We start from the raw sequence: 17,673 nt of genomic DNA on the forward strand, positions 1-17,673 counted from the left end.
ATTCTGGCATGGAGATCTCCTGGACATCTCCCAACCATCTCCCCCAAATTCCTAGTTTAAAGCTCTCTTAATCAGTTCGGCGAGCCTCCATCCTAGAAGTCTATTTCCCTCCTTACTCAGGTGAAGTCCATCCGAGAGAACAGTCTTCTGTCCGTAAATGCTTCCCAATGACCGTACATCCCAAAGCCCTCCTTTATAGCACCACTGCTGAGCATCTGTTGGGATCTCCATAATCTTGTCACACCTTTGTCGCCCTTCTCTAGGACGCGGCAGAATCCCACTGAAGATCACTGAGCTCGATTTCCTTAGCGGTCTTCCCCATACCTGGCATAGTCTCCTTGATACAGTCCAGCGAGTATCTCTAGCCGATCAATTCGTTCCACACTGAAGGACAATACAACAGATTCTTTCCTGCTCCCGCTAGGATCCTTTTCAGCCTCGGTCCAATTCCTGTATCTTAGCACCGGCAGCCAAGCACACCCTTCTGTTTCTCCAATTCAGGTCTAGTTACAGGCCTGTCTATTCTCTCAGTATAAAGGGGGGGAGGAGGGAGGCGGGGGCGCGGCGGATGGGGGTTTCCCCCCCCCCCCCCCCTAATTATTTTAGCTTTGCTTCATTTGTGCTTCATTATTCTTTTGCCTGGCGGTGTGTTTCATCTATGGCCTGAGAAGCAATGGAAAAACTCCTAGACTTTATGAAGTTAGATTCAGCTGCTACTTATAATTCATAATTACCACAGTCTTTCTTCAGTAGTGTGAAAGGTGATGGTGCTGCTGCACTTAACCTGTGATGCGTCTGGTACTGTTTTTCAGACATTGAAACTTCCTACACGACGCGGCCTACCGCTTGCCCCTCCACACACACCCACACCACTGCCTCGCCACCCTCCCATACCGCTCAATCTCTCCCAGCATCCCTAACACCTACCCAAATTTCGATACTTCATTCTCTGTACATCTAGTGAGGCTTGACCGTACACCATATCAATGAAAGATGTTTACATTTTCTGTAAGATATTTTTAAAAAATTTTCTTTTGTATATTAAAGAATAAAGTGATTGCTCAATCACAGTCACATGCCTTCACCACCAGGGTGTTACTGCTCTGTAATATTAGGCACTTCTTGTTCTATATTTTATCGAATGATTTGTTAACGTGAATCTGGACCAGGATTAGTTTTCTGGGAACACCTTATTTGGAATATTTATTTATTTGATTTCTTTTGTTATGCACTGTATTAGCTCTTTCCTGTAAATATAATATATATAATCAGCAATATGGTTGTTTAAATAATACCCCAACTCTCAGTGCCAAGCCTGCCAGAACAACTATCTCTGGCACTTCGCCCGCGCCCTCTCACCCCGGGCCACCTCCATACGCCTCTCCGTCTCCCACTCACCTGCTATCCCTCTGCCCTGCACCCCCGCCAAACCCAACCTTCCATTCGGCCCACGACCAGCTGCCCCTGCTTCACACCCGCTATTCTTCTTGTGGTTGTAGACTACTCTGAGGGTATAGATCGCTCTACACACCCATGTCTCTCCGCTCGCCACAACCCACGAGAAGAAGAGACGATAGTTTCTGCAGCTGCCGACTTAAAGTAATTCCAGGCCTCCTCTGCATTTAGATCCACAAGTTCTGCAGTCCAATCCACTTCCTAACTAATTTCCTTAACTCTTTAAAGTTAGCCTGGAGAAGTCAAAAACCTACTATCCAGATCTACCTTTGTTTATCCTTCCATCTAGTTTGAACTGAATTGGCTCATGATCACCGAACCAAGGTTCCCTACAACCATTTCTTCTACGAGGTCTCACTGCACCAAACCAAATCTAAAATGCATCTCCTCTTGTTGTTCTTCAACTACTTGGTGAAGAAACCATCTACTATCACATCCAGAAAATCTAGCCTATTATTCTTGCAAGCATTTGTCCCAGTCTATATCGGAAGTTGAAGCCCCATGATCACATTTCCCCCTAAGTATTACTTCATTAAAACATTAAAGAGGTCTCTATCCAATCCAAATCAGATCCGGCAGTCTGTAGCACACACCCAAGCACTATCTCAGGGAGGCTCTAGTAGCTTTCTTCCAGTGTGATTTTGCCCAGACAGACTCTGTCTATCCATTCCATCACTTCTTATTCTTTACAGTTGACCTCATCATTGATGTACAATGCTACTCACCACTTTGCCTTTCTTTCTGTCTTCCTAAACAGCACATAGCCTTCAATACCTGTACTCCAGTCATGACTAGTATTCCACACGTTCGTTACCCTATAATATCTGGTTTCTTCCTGCACCAGTAGCTCAGTCTCCATTTCGTTACCAGAGGCTCCTCGCATTAGTGTACAGACATTTTAATTTTGGCATTTGGCGTCACTGACATCCTTACCCTGTTAGCACAGACATTCTACCACAGCATCACCTGTTAGCTGGTATCTACACCGCCCCTCCTCCTATGTCAATTCTTTGGTCCACGACTGTATCCCTCTTATTTTGTTTTCTTCCCTCCCAAGGTTAAATCTGGCATGGAGATCTCCTGGACATCTCCCAACATCTCCCCCAAATTCCTAGTTAAACTCTCTTGATCAGTTCGCGAGCTCCATCCTAGAAGTCTAATCCCTCCTTACTCAGGTGAAGTCCATCCGAGAGAACAGTCTCTGTCCGTAAATGCTTCCCATGACCGTACATCCCAAAGCCCTCCTTATAGCACCACTGCCTGAGCCATCTGTTGATCTCCATAATCTTGTCACACCTTTGTCGCCCTTTCTCCTCACGAGCAGATACCACTGAAGATCACCTGAGCCTCGATTTCCTACCCCGCGCACACCTGGCATAGTCTCCCTTGATACAGTCCAGCGAGTATCTATTCGTATCATTCGTTCCCACATGAAGGACAACAACAGATTCTTTTTCCCTGCTCCGCTAGGACCTTTCAGCCTCAGGTCCATATCCTGTATCTTAGCACCCGCAGACAGCACACCTTTTCTGTCTCCCATTCTAGTTCATTTTAGGTCCTATTTCATGTTATATTTGTGAGTCTCTCCAATCACTAAGCCTGCCTTTTCCTGGTGACAGTGTGATTCTTTCTCTGTGCTATCTTCTGCACCATCTGGTCTTGTCAGTCCTCTCATTCCTATCTCTGCATATCCTCCTGGGGCTCATATTTGGTGTTGCCTCCATTGACTCCTCCCTTCTCTGCCAGACATAGCTGCTCTTCTCTTTTCCTTGCCTTCCTCCTTCAAGCGACACCTGCTGTGCCCCTTTCATTATCCAACTCTGCAAAACCTGTTCCTGAGTTCTAGTTCGTCCTTCACGTGGCCGTCTTTCTCTGCCGGTTCTCTAGTCACATGCTTCCACCGCCACTTTTCCTCACCCAGCAGTCCCTCCTCAGAATTCTTGGTCCTGCTTCCATCTGCACATCGAGCTTATCCCTTCAGCCCCCTCGTGTCTGTGTTCCATCGTCTGCTCAAACCCCTTTCTGAACTCAACCAAAGTTTCCACCTCATCTCTAATCTTCGTATCTTTTCTTCCATCAGCTCTATCAGCGGCACTTCATGCAGATGTAATCCCTTCTTCAGGCACCCCCTCCAGGATCATGTACATGCCGCAGCTCCACATCCAGTCAATCCTCAGTGTGTCTTTCACTGCTATCTCTGTGTCAGTCATGGCCTTCTCACTTCGTGCCTGGCAGTCAGAGCCACACAACACAGCACGGATCCCCAACAGCAACGTCACCGCTGGGCAGACCACTGCCTACCCTTGTCAAGCTGTTGGTTCTCTGTCTTAGCCTCCCCTGCAACCTCCCCTGGAAACTCCCTCTGAAACTCCCGTTAGTAGCTCTGTGTGCTGGCTGCTGTGCCGCTGCAGCTGTCTGTGCCACTCGCCTGCCTGACTGGCTGGCTACTTTTATAGGACCCCTAATCAGGTAAGCCCCGCCCCCTAATCAGGGCTCAGCCACTCTCCCAGCACACAGCCCCTAGCGGCCTCCACACACACGCACACTCACTAACTACACAATACAATCCACAAACTACAAAAACCTGCTCCTCCAACAGAACTCCCTCTGAAACTCCCGTTAGCAGCTCTGTTTGCTGGCTGCTGTGCCTGGCAGGGGCACGTATCCGAGATGTTATGGAGGCATTCTCGAGGATTATCCAGCCCTCTGACTACTACCCCATACTACTCATCCATTTGGGCACAAATGATACTGCAAAGTGTGACACTCAGTGGATCAAGAGTGACTACAGGGCTCTGGGAGTATGAGTGAAGGATTCAGTTATAAAAATAATGTACCATTGTCTCTATACTTTATTGGACCTAAACAGAATAGAAACACAAATAAGGTGCTTTGCATGTTCTTGTCATTTATTGTTGTTGTTTCTTTTGCTTTTTTGGTTGCCTTTTTTTTTTAAATAAAGACTTGCTAGCTAGTAAGTCTGCTAGCTAACTGGGAGACCCTCAAAAGTGATATTAACAAACATACAAATATCATTTTTTCACAGCAGACTTACTCAGTCCCAGCAAGTCCGGAGACAAATTAAGCCCTGGATGAGGAGGTGGGTTGGGAGGCAGCAGAGGCTAGGGGCAATGGGGGAGATGGATGGCAGGCTGGGGAGATAGTGGGGGCCAGGGACGATGTGTGTGGGGGGTGAGCCTGGGGCTGGCACCTGAAGCCAGAGTCCACTGCCAGGCACCTACAGCCCACCGACCCGCAGCTGGGAGTATGGAGCCCACCGACCCAGTGCTGAAGCCAGAAGCCCAAGTCCTACTGCCATCAGGAAGGAGGGGAATTCACACCAGCTGCCTGCTCCTCTGGTGTTTGTGGCTCCACAGGGGGGTGGCCCCAGAGGAGGAGCTACTGCTTTGCCTGTCCCGTCCCCGTCCTATCACCGCCCAGGAGCCTGTGGCCTCAAGAACAGCCCCTAGTGGCCAGTGGCCACATTTGAGAAACGCTGCTCTAGCTAATATTAACTATTCACCACTCTCATAAAGAAATGAATAAACTAAACAAGTAAGATAGCCACTATTTCTGTGAGATGTACAGAAAGTGTTGTGTGTTCTTATTTTCCCTCTACTGACTCTAATGATTTGTGATTTTTGTCAACTTCAGATCCTGATGATGCTGGTGCACAAACACAACAAAAATAATGTTGTGTTTTAATGTTAAGCTCCAGTGAAACACATACACACTGATAGCAACAGACACTGTGTGCATATTTTCACAAACAGGGAGTAAAACAAAAAATGTCAGTCTATAATAAAGTATGCCCTATACCTTAACCAGGCAGACTACCCAGCTAATATACCTGTTTTATGCTGTAACGCATAGGCACCTGTTGTCTTTCATGTATTACAATGTAAAAAAAATGAAAAACAAAAAGCAGAAAATTATTTAATTATAATAATCAACTTAGAAGTTCAGAGAGCCATCTTATCTCAATTCAAATGGAAACAAATCCTTACCAGTTTCTGACCAGAAAGAACCTCCAAAAGAGCAAGTAGCATAACTCCATCTTTGATATCTTCAAATAGATCATTGACCACCAAGGGGGGATTGCGCTGAAAGGTGAAAATAAATCAGATATCATAACTACCAATACTAATACTTTGTTAAAATAGAAAGGGATAGAAAATTAATCTGGTCTTTGTCAGCAATGGTTTAATGGGACAGTTACCATTTGGCATTGCTGGCTCTGGAATGTAATACTAGATGCATTCATATCATAATGGAAGGACCTGAAATAAATCTACTACCCTGCACAGTGAAGGCATGGAATGTTGAACATATAGGGCCAGATCCCCAGTTGATGCAAATCAGCATAGCTCCATTGACTAGCCGTAAGATCCAGGTAAAAATGACAAGAGGGACAGAGAGTGAAAGGTAGCTATATTCTGCATTAGTGAGATATGCAGCTGCCAAGTTATTCCCACCACCTAGCAGCATTAAGGTCAAAGAGAGGAGTGTATAGTTACATGTTCAATTTTCATGCTCAGGATCACACTTCAGCTTAAGTCTGTTTATGCACACTAATTTGCCCTTCCACAATTAGTCCTGTTTTTGATTCTGTGTTCTTGAGAGGAAGGGAACATTCAAACAATAGGCTTAGAAGCTCCATATGAAGGACTACGTCTACTTTTTAATCTTATTAATAATGCCCATGGATAGCTTCCACATCCACTTGCAATGAACACATAGACTTGCAGGATACAAAGTTATTATACAGATGTGCAATATAAAAAATAATATGGTGGCACCTTAAATATTCTTAAACTTTAATCCCACATCACTGAACCCTTTACCTAATGTCCTGGCTTTGAGTGAATGTTTACAATTTCAATAGTCATTACTGATTTCCAAACCTAAAAGCATCTTTCATCTACATTTAGATTCACCATCATTTTTGCTGCAGAAATGCAAAAATTTGTCATTCTTATTAAAAACTGTAAACTTGGGAGGAATCTACAATGTCAATATGCACATTAAGAGACTATTAAGTAAGATCAAACACACAGTTCCTGAATACAAAATTACAGCCATATTTTGATTAATCTCATATTCCACCCAGTATTCAATACAGTACCAGAATTTCAACAGTCTCTAAACCTGAAACATACGACTGGGTGAGTAGTATGAAGGGAAGACAAGGTGTGCCAGGAAGTCTTTAGTGTGCTGGGGCTGTCGGAGTGAAAGTACTACTTTTACATTGCTGACTATTGTTTCAGAAGGTTGCCATATTTCCCCCCTCCCTTTATCCTTGAGGCACTGCAGTTCTCCAACACTAAGTTACTCAGAACATCAGTTCCCAGTCATGACAAGTTACTGTAACACATGCTATTAAATTTTCAGAGACAACATGATAATATTGAAAATATACTTAAACAGATTTTGTTTCCAGATATTCTGAACAATAAGATGTCATCATTAAAGTCTACTCTCTCAACTGCTTTGACACTTCCTGTGCCATTTTATGTAACTCTATCAATTGGATAGTACAATAACAATTTCATGCATTTTCCCTAATCTAGCACATCAAAAAATACAGTGAAATCCTGGACCCACTGAAGTCACTGGAAAAATTCACATTGATTATACTGAAGCCAGGATTTCACCTCAAGTTTATAAGCATTCACATGTTTTGTTGCTGATAACTGTCTAATAGGGCAACAATAACATTGATTTTTCAGATGCACACTTTTTTTCTAAACTTTATTTTTATTTCTTTAAACATATAGTGAAACAATAACAAAGTTCAGTCTTCATTGTTTGTAAAACCTAGAAAAAAAAGAAACAAACAAAAAACCCTGAGCTCACAGAGGCCATGCAGGGCAACAACTGTTACCGTGACTAAACAGATAAATAAGTGAGAACATAACCTATGAGTATCAGGGACTAATATACACTAAACTGCAAAAGAGGTGCCTATTTTGTTTTATGGTTACATCAGATGTACATCTGAAAAATCATGCTTGCACAACTAACTTGATGTACTGCTCTTGTACAGTTAATACAGAAAGTAACTGAAAAGCTGGAGATAAAAAAAGAAGCATTTCCCTTCAGGAGCAGCGATGATATAACAAGGCAGGAAAAAGCAAAGTATCCCTGGGTTTGTAGCCTCCAACACTGAAAATACTCTCCCTTTGTTATTTTATCTAGATTATCTATTTCTTCTATGAAAAAAATACTTTTAGCATTAGGTGAAAAGAACATTCTTTTGTTGAAATGAGTCTGTACATTTAAGATTTCTTATGTGGTTATGCTCTGATAGCTACAGGAAGAGAACCTCAGGTTTCCTTTACATTACTGTACAACTATGTTGTACGGTTTTAAAAAAGATGATCAGAGTAACATGTAAACTTCTTTTCATTCTGATATGCCAGTGTCACCAAATACCGGTCGGTAAATTTAACAGTACCAGATTAATGAATAATTTTGTTTAAAGAAAAACCCTCTGCTTACCACACTTACATTTCTACTCATACCTCGATGCTAGACCAAACTCTTCCTCACTGTAACTCCAGTGAAATCAATGGAGTAACAAATTCACTAAGAATGGATTTGTCCCAGGCAATCTTGCATTACATGCTACAGATATAGATACAATTCATTTCCTTCTGTGATGTTTTTTCCCATGTAAATTTTGAAGCAACATTGTACTTCTTTCATGTATTTGGATTTAGCAGTGAAGATAATGATCCATAAAGGAGGTCATCACATCAATAACAGTGGTGAAATCGCATCATTTTGCCATTGTCTTCAGTGAAACCAGGGTTTCTCCCAGAAAATTTAACTTCTAAAATGCTGTGCTTTTCATGCAATCTAAATCTGTGAAGACAGATTTCATAGAACTTGGAAAAGGAGACAAAACATAAAGAGTGCTGGAAAAGATGAGAAGTGGCAAAAAAACAACCAAATTATTGACAGCAAAGATTTTGAGACCAAATGCTGAGAAGTAAGGGAAACCACAACAGTTCCTCTTAAATCAGGAAACTGCAATTCATCTCTTGCTGGTACTAGCTGGTAAAAATAAACCTCAGCGTATTCTATTGACTGAAGTTGTCTTATTTTTTCTCTTTACAATCACTCACAGTGCATAGCAGAAGAGAACACTTGCATAGAGATATAAATAAAACCAGTACAAAACAGATAAAAGGGAAGCAGAAAACACAGATAAGTGACATATGAACATTTAAGAGCTAACTTCTGTGCAATACACAATTACTAGATTCGTACCATTCCCTCATAAATTTTAAATTAGGTAGGTAGCTTGCTTGCTAACCCAAAATGCTTGGTGCAATATGTAAAGTCTTCTAGTGTCATTAAAATGTAGACATCTGTTTCAAAAGAGAAAAGCATCTAAGGACCCATTTAAAAATAACATGTATGCATAGCTAATAACTCAAGACTCTTTCTTACGAACGATAAGTAAATGACATAGCAACTTTTTTTTGTTCTGTTTTTTTTGTATGCTACCATGGTCATGCTGCATTAGTTAAAACATTACTGATTTAGCTGAAACAAACAACAATATAAAGCCAAATGCTTTGGCAGCTCTTAGAGTTCTCACTGACTTCCATCTGTATTCTGGTTATATTAGGGCAGAGTGTGATGAAGTGAATTGGGATTTTGCCTGAGTAAGATCTACATCAGGACTGCATGATTTGGCACATTGCATTTAGAAGCACCTATATGTGAAGCATGTATACAGTCTGCGATATTTAACTGCAAAAAAATCCAACACGCATATCGATCCATCTCCAACGTGTTTATTATCAATATACAGTGGTCACAAACTTAACATTTCTCACACTGTTATGCCTGTAATACCACAACTATCTCCTGGAGTATTTCATGCCAGTGTGAGAATGGTTAGCAAATGTTGACTTTTTAATGACAATCACTAACTCTTCTTTTTAAGGTTTTTGTGGACATCAGCCTTACTGCAGTTCAGTTCCATGTACCTGTGAAATTCAGTATATCCCAAGTAGTATGAACAAACTTGCTGACACTTAGTAGTTTTTAAATATTTATTTTATACTATTGTATATGCACCACTAAATATGATAGCTTAAATAAAATTCCTGTTTTTCATGGGAAAACTTTCCATTCACACTAACACAAAGTGATTCTTTTGCTAGAATAGATAAACACATGTCCCCTGGCAGCATATGTAATGTCAACTTGAATAATGTGAGTCAGCTAACACATACTTTTTCCTTAGTAGTCTTCAAATGAGAAAGTCATTACCTTTTGTTTAAAATGTGAATAAAGTTAAAATCTACTGCATACTGTTTATACTAGAGATGGACCAGAACTTAACAAGCATTCCATCCAGCTACCAGTGTGTACTGTCAAAATGTTAACATGAAATCTGTAAAACCATATGGTACAAACAAACCTGAACTTTAGAAGACATTAGATCTATATCCAGACACTGGATTTGTGATTGGTCCCTACAGCTATAGTGACTGAATCAATAACATTGATCTTAACAGGCCTTATGTGCTGGCATTATAGAAAAATTACTGTTGATATAATATATATGCTTTGCTATTGCTCTGATACTTTGTTATACTGGAAGCAGTAAGCAGACAACAAAGGCCTTGTCTTCACTAGGAAAAGGGTTGTATTTTTAACATATATTAACTAACATACATTAAAATCCTAGTGTAGCCAAGTCAAGTTGTAAACATATAATTTTCCTCAATCAGCTAACATGTATATAAACTACAACTTGCCTAATCTATACTAGGATTTTAATACATCTTAGTTTGTTAGCTGATGAGTTAACACCCTCTCTTCCTAATGGAGACAAGGCCTTAGGTGTCTGCTTTCTTCCGCCAAAATATCAAAGCAATAGCAAAGCACACATATTATATCAACACTAAATTTTCCATAACTCTAGCACATACGGCATGACGGTTACACTTGTGACAATAACGATATTTAAGAGTGGTTGTGAGGAGGCAAGACATGAGTGGTGAGGCACATTCACCACAAGTAAATTTATGAGCACTGTGGGAGGCATATGAATTAACTGGGAAGCTTCTTAAAGGTTAGCAAACTGATTTTTTCTCATACTAAGTATTTTATTTAAATATAGATTAGAACTGATCACAAATGTAACTTAATGTGGGAATTCTTTGGATAATCCTGTTGCTCTTTGAAACTGGTCTCTCGTTTGCGCTAATATTCAGAAAATGTCTTTGAACATTGAAAGCAATACAATTTAGAGTTTATCAATTAATATACTTAGTATGTAATTATTAAAATCAGAAAAGCAGATTTTTAAACAGCCTACAAACTGCAGTCTCTCCTCTCTCAGAAGTATTAAACTGAGTAACAGAAAACTTTTTGAAAAACCCAGACAAAAAGCATGGAACAACAAGACATTTGCTAAACTTCTCTTTTCTGTCCTATTTTTTGTTGTTGTTGTTGTTGCATTGCATCTCCTTTTCTGTATTTTTCTGTTGTCTCTCTAAACTGTAACTGCTTTGAATCTTTCTTCACACCTTTGAGTACACTGCCTAAAAAACACTATTGGTGCTGTACAAATGAAAACAATAGTGTTCTGCAGATCCTCTATAAAATGTTCTGTAGAATGTTGTGAGACTTCTGTTACTAAAATAAGTGGTAGCTGAATTTTCCAGTAGCTTCAAAACTGCATGAGCAAATCTGACACATGCACTCACTCACACAAATTGATATCTGTGTGTGTAATTAACCGATTTGTTTGCACTGATTTGTCTGAACAAGCTGATGTGCATAATTTCAAAGGCTGTTTTGAATATCTGACCTTTACTCTTCAATGCCAATTTGAAAGATTTATCCTGAAGACTCTGGGTCACATGCACCTTCTCTACAGGCATGCTCATAGATTTGGGTGCCATCTGTGTGAGTACGGGCTGCAGGATTAAGCCCTAGACTTAATGTGTCAGTTTTCTTCCAAGGATATCTTTAACCAATGTTTCATTATTAAAGGAAACATACCATAATTACTGAAGCAGGAGACTGGGAGTCAAACCTCCTGGGTTTTCTTCTCAACATTAGATTGTTTGTTTTTTGGCTTATTGTGTGACTCCATGCAAGTCACTTAGTTGATCCATGCCTCAGTTTCCCCATTTGAAAAATAAATATAATAGTACCCAATTCTGATGGTTACTTATCTAATAGATGTAAATTATTCAGCTCCTTTTATGAAGCCACTACATACATTCTAAGTGCAAAGTATCACTACAATTAAGCTCACAGTTGACTAGATAAGATCTTGTTATCGTCTCAAAAATTCAGTAACTATTATTATAGATGACAATATCTGTTCTTGATTATATTTCTATTTCCTTTTCTTTTCTAAATCTATAACAGGTTTGGTTTTTTTCAATTTACAATCCTGAATATAGATATACATCTATAGTACAACACGACAATGCAGAGTAGTGTTTCATAAATATATCCTAAAAACCTTTTAATCTTAGCTTTATTTTGGTTTATTATCCCTCATCTGCTTTTGTTTTATGATACTCTCCATTCTCCCTTTTATATAATTATGAAGTGAACCATATTAATTCATTTTTGTGGATGTCTGTTTCAGAAAGTAGCCTGTTCTGCCTGACACTTGGTAGCAGAAGTTAGATAAATACTATTGGTATTCCCAAAGTTGGGGGAATGACAAGTTACTTACTGTGTAGAGTAACCAGGGTTGTTTGAGATGTGTTGTCCATATGCACCTCATGAGCCAGAGATGAGAGGGTTTTTGGCCAGCAATACCCATGTGCTCTTTCAGACTTCATGCTTTAAATTGAGAGCAAATGGGGTGAGGCCCACCAATCATCATTTGGCTCCTTCTCACTGCAGAATCCCTGGAGGTAGGAATTTTGAGTTACAGGGGATGGAAAGGCAGGCTGTGGAATTTGCATATGGACAATATATCTTGAGGTACTCCAGTTACTGAACACAGTAACTTTTTGCTCTCCTTCAAGTGCTTGTCCCTATGGACATTGAACTGATGGTGCCTCCCAAGCAGACATTTTGTTAAGGAGATGGGATCTTGGTTAGGTAAACAACGACTGAAGAAGGGTTTTATCAAATGCAGCATTGGTCCTGGCGGCTTCAGTCAGGGCACAGTGTCATGTGAACATGTGGACTGAAGCCTAAATCATTGCTTTACAAATGTCCAGTATTGTAAGTTTTGCAGTGATGCTGCTGATGCAGCTCGTGTTCCAGCAGAGTGACCTCTGATTGTGGACTGTGGATCTACCTTGGTCATCTTGTAGAAGGTTCTGTTGCAATTGGAAATTCTGTTCAATAGTCTCTGGGATAAACTGCAGAACATTTTGTCCTGTCTGCAATAGAGACAAACAGTCCTGGTGATGTTCTAAAGGGTTTTGTTCTGTTTAAGCAGCAAGCCAAGACTCTCCTAACGTATTCAACATTGGCTCAGATCTGGCTGCATGGAGTTTCTGGATTAATATTTGTAGATGTATTTGTTGATTCAAATGGAATACTGTCACTACTTTTGGGAGAAATTTAGGGTGTATTCTCATGGACACTGAGTGGAACACCACATGTGGTGGGGTCAGCCATTAAGGCCTCAATCTCTTCCACTCTTCTAACCCAAGTTACAGCAACCAAAAATGCCACCTTCATTGACAGGTGTAGCAGAGAAGGAGCCCAGAGGTTTTGAAGTATAGTCTCTTGAGGGCTGCAAGTAATAGGTTTAAATCCTGTGGGTGTACAGATTCCTTGACAGGCAGGAACATTTTATTAAGCCCCTTTAAAAACCGAATTACTGCTGGATGGGAGGAGACCGTATGATCCTCCACTAGCAGATGGTGAGCTGAAATCACTGCCAAGTGCACTTTGGAGGGACTGAGGGACAAGTTCATCTTTTTAGTTATCAAGTAACTATTTGAGAATCTGTGGAAACAAGAATTGACACAGAATTAATATATTTTGGTGGCACCAGGGGGAGATCCTCAGCTATTTTGCCAGTAAGTTCTCTCTCACTGCTTGTTGGAACTTTTCTAACTAGGGAGGAGAAAGCCTGCTATACTGATGACATCCATCCAACTGCCATACTGTGAGATGTAGGAATGTTAGAATCAGGTGTTGAATCTGTCCCTGGTTCTGAAACAGCAAATCTGAGAGTAGAGGTATGGACCTGAGCTGAGATACTGACTGGTTCAATAGCTCCTTGAACCAGAACATGTCTGAGCCATGCTAGAGCTATGAGGATTAGCTTTATCAAGGCCTCCTTATGTTTGCAGAACACTCTGGGAATCAGAGCGGTCAGGGATAAGTATACATCAGGTCTCCTGACCATGGTATGAGAAATGTGTATTCTATAGACTCTTGACTCAGACCCCTTCTTGAGCAGAATTTCTGACACTTGTACTGAAGTTGACATGGGGACTGTGGTTCCAGATGTATCTCCATTTCCATTAAGCCACGTACCTGAACAATGCTGTGCAGGGAAGTGTAGATAGGTGTGCTGGAGCCAGATTTTTCTCAGGGTGGTGCCACAATCCTTGTAGTAGCAACAGTGTGCTTCCCTGGTTGGCTTGGTTCAGGTGACGAGGGAGTTGGCATTGGGGCTGTTGAGGTAGACGGTGTCAAGGTTGGTGCCAAACTTTTTCCCAAAGTCATAGATTTTGGTGCCATCAAGTGGGAACCAGCACAAGACTGAGTTTCAGCAGGAACCATTCTAGGCTGCAAAGTCCCAGATTATGTTCAGTACCAGGAGAAGTTTTCTTGTCAGAGGAAGCCTTGCTCAGCAATTTACCTGTGGGGCTTCTGGCTCCCTGTAGCTTGTCAGAGGACGACTCTGTAATCATGGCCCTGGTTCTAGTCGAAGCTCTCAATACCAAAAAGCCTGGCATTTACGCTCTTGGGCTCTGAAGGTCCCTGAACTGGGGGTGGGGGGAGGGGTGTCATCTAGCAAGCCCAAGTTGGAAGTGGGTCTCATAAATTTAGTCATCAGGAAGACCTGAAGGTGGGCCTTCAAGTGCTTCCTAACATAGGAGCTGAAGGATTTACAAATTGCACATTTATTGGGAAAGTGTGATTCTCCCAAACAACAGGGGAACTCTGAGTGTCCATCTGAGGTTAGAATAATTCCGTCACATGAGGGGTAATGTCTGAATCTGGGAGAACCAGATGTCGCCATACCAGCAACAAATAAAACTCTAAGACTAAAAGCAACTGAACAACTATAATTACTGTAAAAGCAGCAAAGAGTCCTGTGGCACCTTATAGACTAACAGACGTATTGGAGAATGAGCTTTCATGGGTGAATACCCACTTCGTTGGATGCATGTATATAATTACTGGTTAACTATGAACTAAACTGCAAAAGTAATAAGCTATCAACTGTAATAGAAAGGCTGTCAGTATCTCAGACAGTCAGGGTTCCATCTCTAAGCCATGAGGAAGCGAGAGGAACTAAATGGCAGCTGACAAGCCTCACTCTTATATGATCTCGCTACAGAGCGTGAGGACTGAACGAGTGCATGAGTACCCTACACGTACTGCTGGCCAAAAAGACTCTGACTTCTGGCTCATGAGACACATGCACACTGTCACTGGAATGTGCATAAAGACAAACACTCAAAGGAAAGCTGACATTTCCTGACTGGTTAAGCCTGTGTCTAGTTTATTGCCTTTTCTAAAGCTTTGAAATTCCTATTTTCAATCACCTTCTGCCAATGACAACACTAGCAGAAAAAGATAGGTCTTTTGTTTATTCTGACAGTGAACGTCATTATTTCCTCTTCTTTAATCACTCAAGGCTTATCTAAAAATTCAGGACAGACACTGAAATGGAAAACTCTTGAGTAACTGCTGTCCAGAACTGCTGTACTAAATCAGTCTTGCAAATATTTCAATTTAACTTTGCAGTGCTGTTGTTCTCCGTTTTAAACTCAGCCCTTAGATAAATTCATCCAAACCAGGAACAGGTAGCTTTCTCAAATTGTTTCAGATTTATTTTTACACCTGCCCTTGACAGAGATAAATAATCTACATTCAAACAAACTGATTTTAAGGTTCAAGCCCCAATCCTGTGCAGTCATGTATATGCCTAACTTTATGAATATGAATAGTTCCACTGTTTTCATGGGTTTTCTCATGCACAACGTTAAGCAGATGAGTAAGTCTGCATGGGATTGTAGCCTTAAATTTGAAATTATCTCAAGGTTTTTAGTTAGTACCTTTTGACTGACTGGAGATTTTAAATATGCATTGTATACTGAAAGTATTTTCAGCATCATTTTAATCTATTTTTTATATATTCTGAGTGTTTTAGTGATGTTCATCCTGAGCTAGAATCAAATAAGTAAACTAGAGGTAAAGTGATTCCATATCTCATTAACAATCCATGGAGATATCCATTCCCCTTTTTACTTTTATTTATAACTTTGTATAAACCTATATTCTATAAGTTTAAAGATACATTCATTTACTTTATGATTTCATAACTAAAAAATAAACCTAACCTTACACTGATCAACTGTTACATTATACAAAGCAAACAAAAAACCTGACATTTCATAGAGATTTATTAAGGACTCAGATACCACTCATATTCAACCCTCACTTACCAAGATGATAGACATGTTATAGATTAGACACACTTGATAAAACAAGATTAGACTAAATCACACTAAAATAAGATTAGATTAGACAAACAGAGTAGAATACATTTCAGTGGCAGCTTGTGTCCAAAATAACAGTTGCCAACATTTAAAGAAAAATCCTTGGACCAGTCTGCGAATGGTACATCTGACAGAAGGACAGAACAGATTTGATGCTCAACGGGCATGGCAGAAGGTGGCTTGCTGGGTTAGGGGAGCAGAAAGGATTCAGTAAATTAGAGAGGCAGGAAGGGGGATGCAGATGTGCCCAGCTACAGTTGTATTGTAGGAAAACGTTCACTAAACTACAGGCTAAGAGCTGAAGGATCTAATCCTTGCTTTTCTACTGAAGCTTTTAATATTTCCATTCACTTCACACCCTTTATTGACAAAGGCTGCATAACCTAGACCAAGGAAAGGCAACTATCGTTTACCCATTTTACAGATAAGGAAACTGAGAGGTTGCACAGAGTCTCTGCAGGTAGAGCTGGGAACCTATGTCTCATCCACTTTGCTACACTTACTTTCAGAAGAAATAAGTCAACCCTACTCTTAGTGATTATTTGCCCTTCCCTGATGGCTAGACCATATGTAGAGGTTTATGAGTCTGGTACTGCCTACATACTAATAGAATGATTCTGTAGTTCAAGGCCTATGCTCAGATATCCCAGAGTTCAAATTCAGCAGAAGACCCAAGTAGGGCCTATATTACACATAGCGATACTGTCTGCAAGCATGAAACTATACTCTATTCTCAAAGTCAGGAAATGAACCCCAGAATCCTGATACCCAACTTTCTAGTCCTGTTTCACAAAGAGTCATGGTGAATATTCCTGTTTATACCCAGGTAGCAGGTGGTGATATAAATACTGGCTTCTGGAAGCACATGCTACTGTTCATACTTGACCAAAATGATGTAAAGATAAACAATGCTACAGAGACAAATTTGGATCTCAGATGCACATACACAGGGCTGCTGTTGAAGTTAAATCCAGTTTTTACTTCAATGGAAGCCTCATATGCATATCCAAGGGTAGAATCTGGCCACAAGTATCTTCTTTGAGGTCACAATAGTTCAACACTCCTCTCCAGGAAGAAATTAAAAAGGAACCAAGTATCAGAGGGGTAGCCATGTTAATCTGTATCCAGAAAAACAATGAGAAGTCTAGTAGCACCTTAAAGACTAACAGGTTTATTTCGGCATAAGCTTTCGTAGGTAATAAACCCACTTCTTCAGCCTCCATGCATCTGAAGAAGTGGATTTTTTACTCATGGAAGTTTATGCCCAAATAAATCTGTTGGTCTTTAAGGTACCACCAGACTCCTCGTTGTTTTTATTCAAAAGGAACTATCCCAAAGCAATGTTTCTGGATCAGCAGAGCTATCAGTTGGTTATAACCCAGGATACAAGGCAGAAATCAGTTACGGTGAAACTTTGTAGGACACATCCAAAAAAAAGGCAGACAGTATCAATCTAAAGCATCGTGAAAATGCTAAGCAGGCATTTATTGAGAGCAACAAGAGGCAAACCAATTAAACTTACTGT

At 40.5% G+C, this 17,673-nt stretch overlaps 1 protein-coding gene across 10 annotated transcripts in view; it reads right to left on the bottom strand.

Annotated features, from left to right (window-relative positions):
• Window positions 1-17,673, bottom strand: part of SYNE1 (spectrin repeat containing nuclear envelope protein 1) — a 498,327-nt gene that overhangs the window by 383,363 nt on the left and 97,291 nt on the right. For all 10 annotated transcript variants that reach the window (XM_075064060.1, XM_075064059.1, XM_075064058.1 and 7 more), the window contains exon 3: window positions 5,463-5,558. In XM_075064060.1, coding sequence (XP_074920161.1) covers window positions 5,463-5,558 — 96 coding nt within the window. The remainder of the gene's footprint in view (window positions 1-5,462; window positions 5,559-17,673) is intronic.

The sequence above is a fragment of the Chelonoidis abingdonii genome, chromosome 3 (genome assembly GCF_003597395.2).
Source record: "Chelonoidis abingdonii isolate Lonesome George chromosome 3, CheloAbing_2.0, whole genome shotgun sequence".
NCBI classification, from domain to species: domain Eukaryota; kingdom Metazoa; phylum Chordata; order Testudines; family Testudinidae; genus Chelonoidis; species Chelonoidis abingdonii.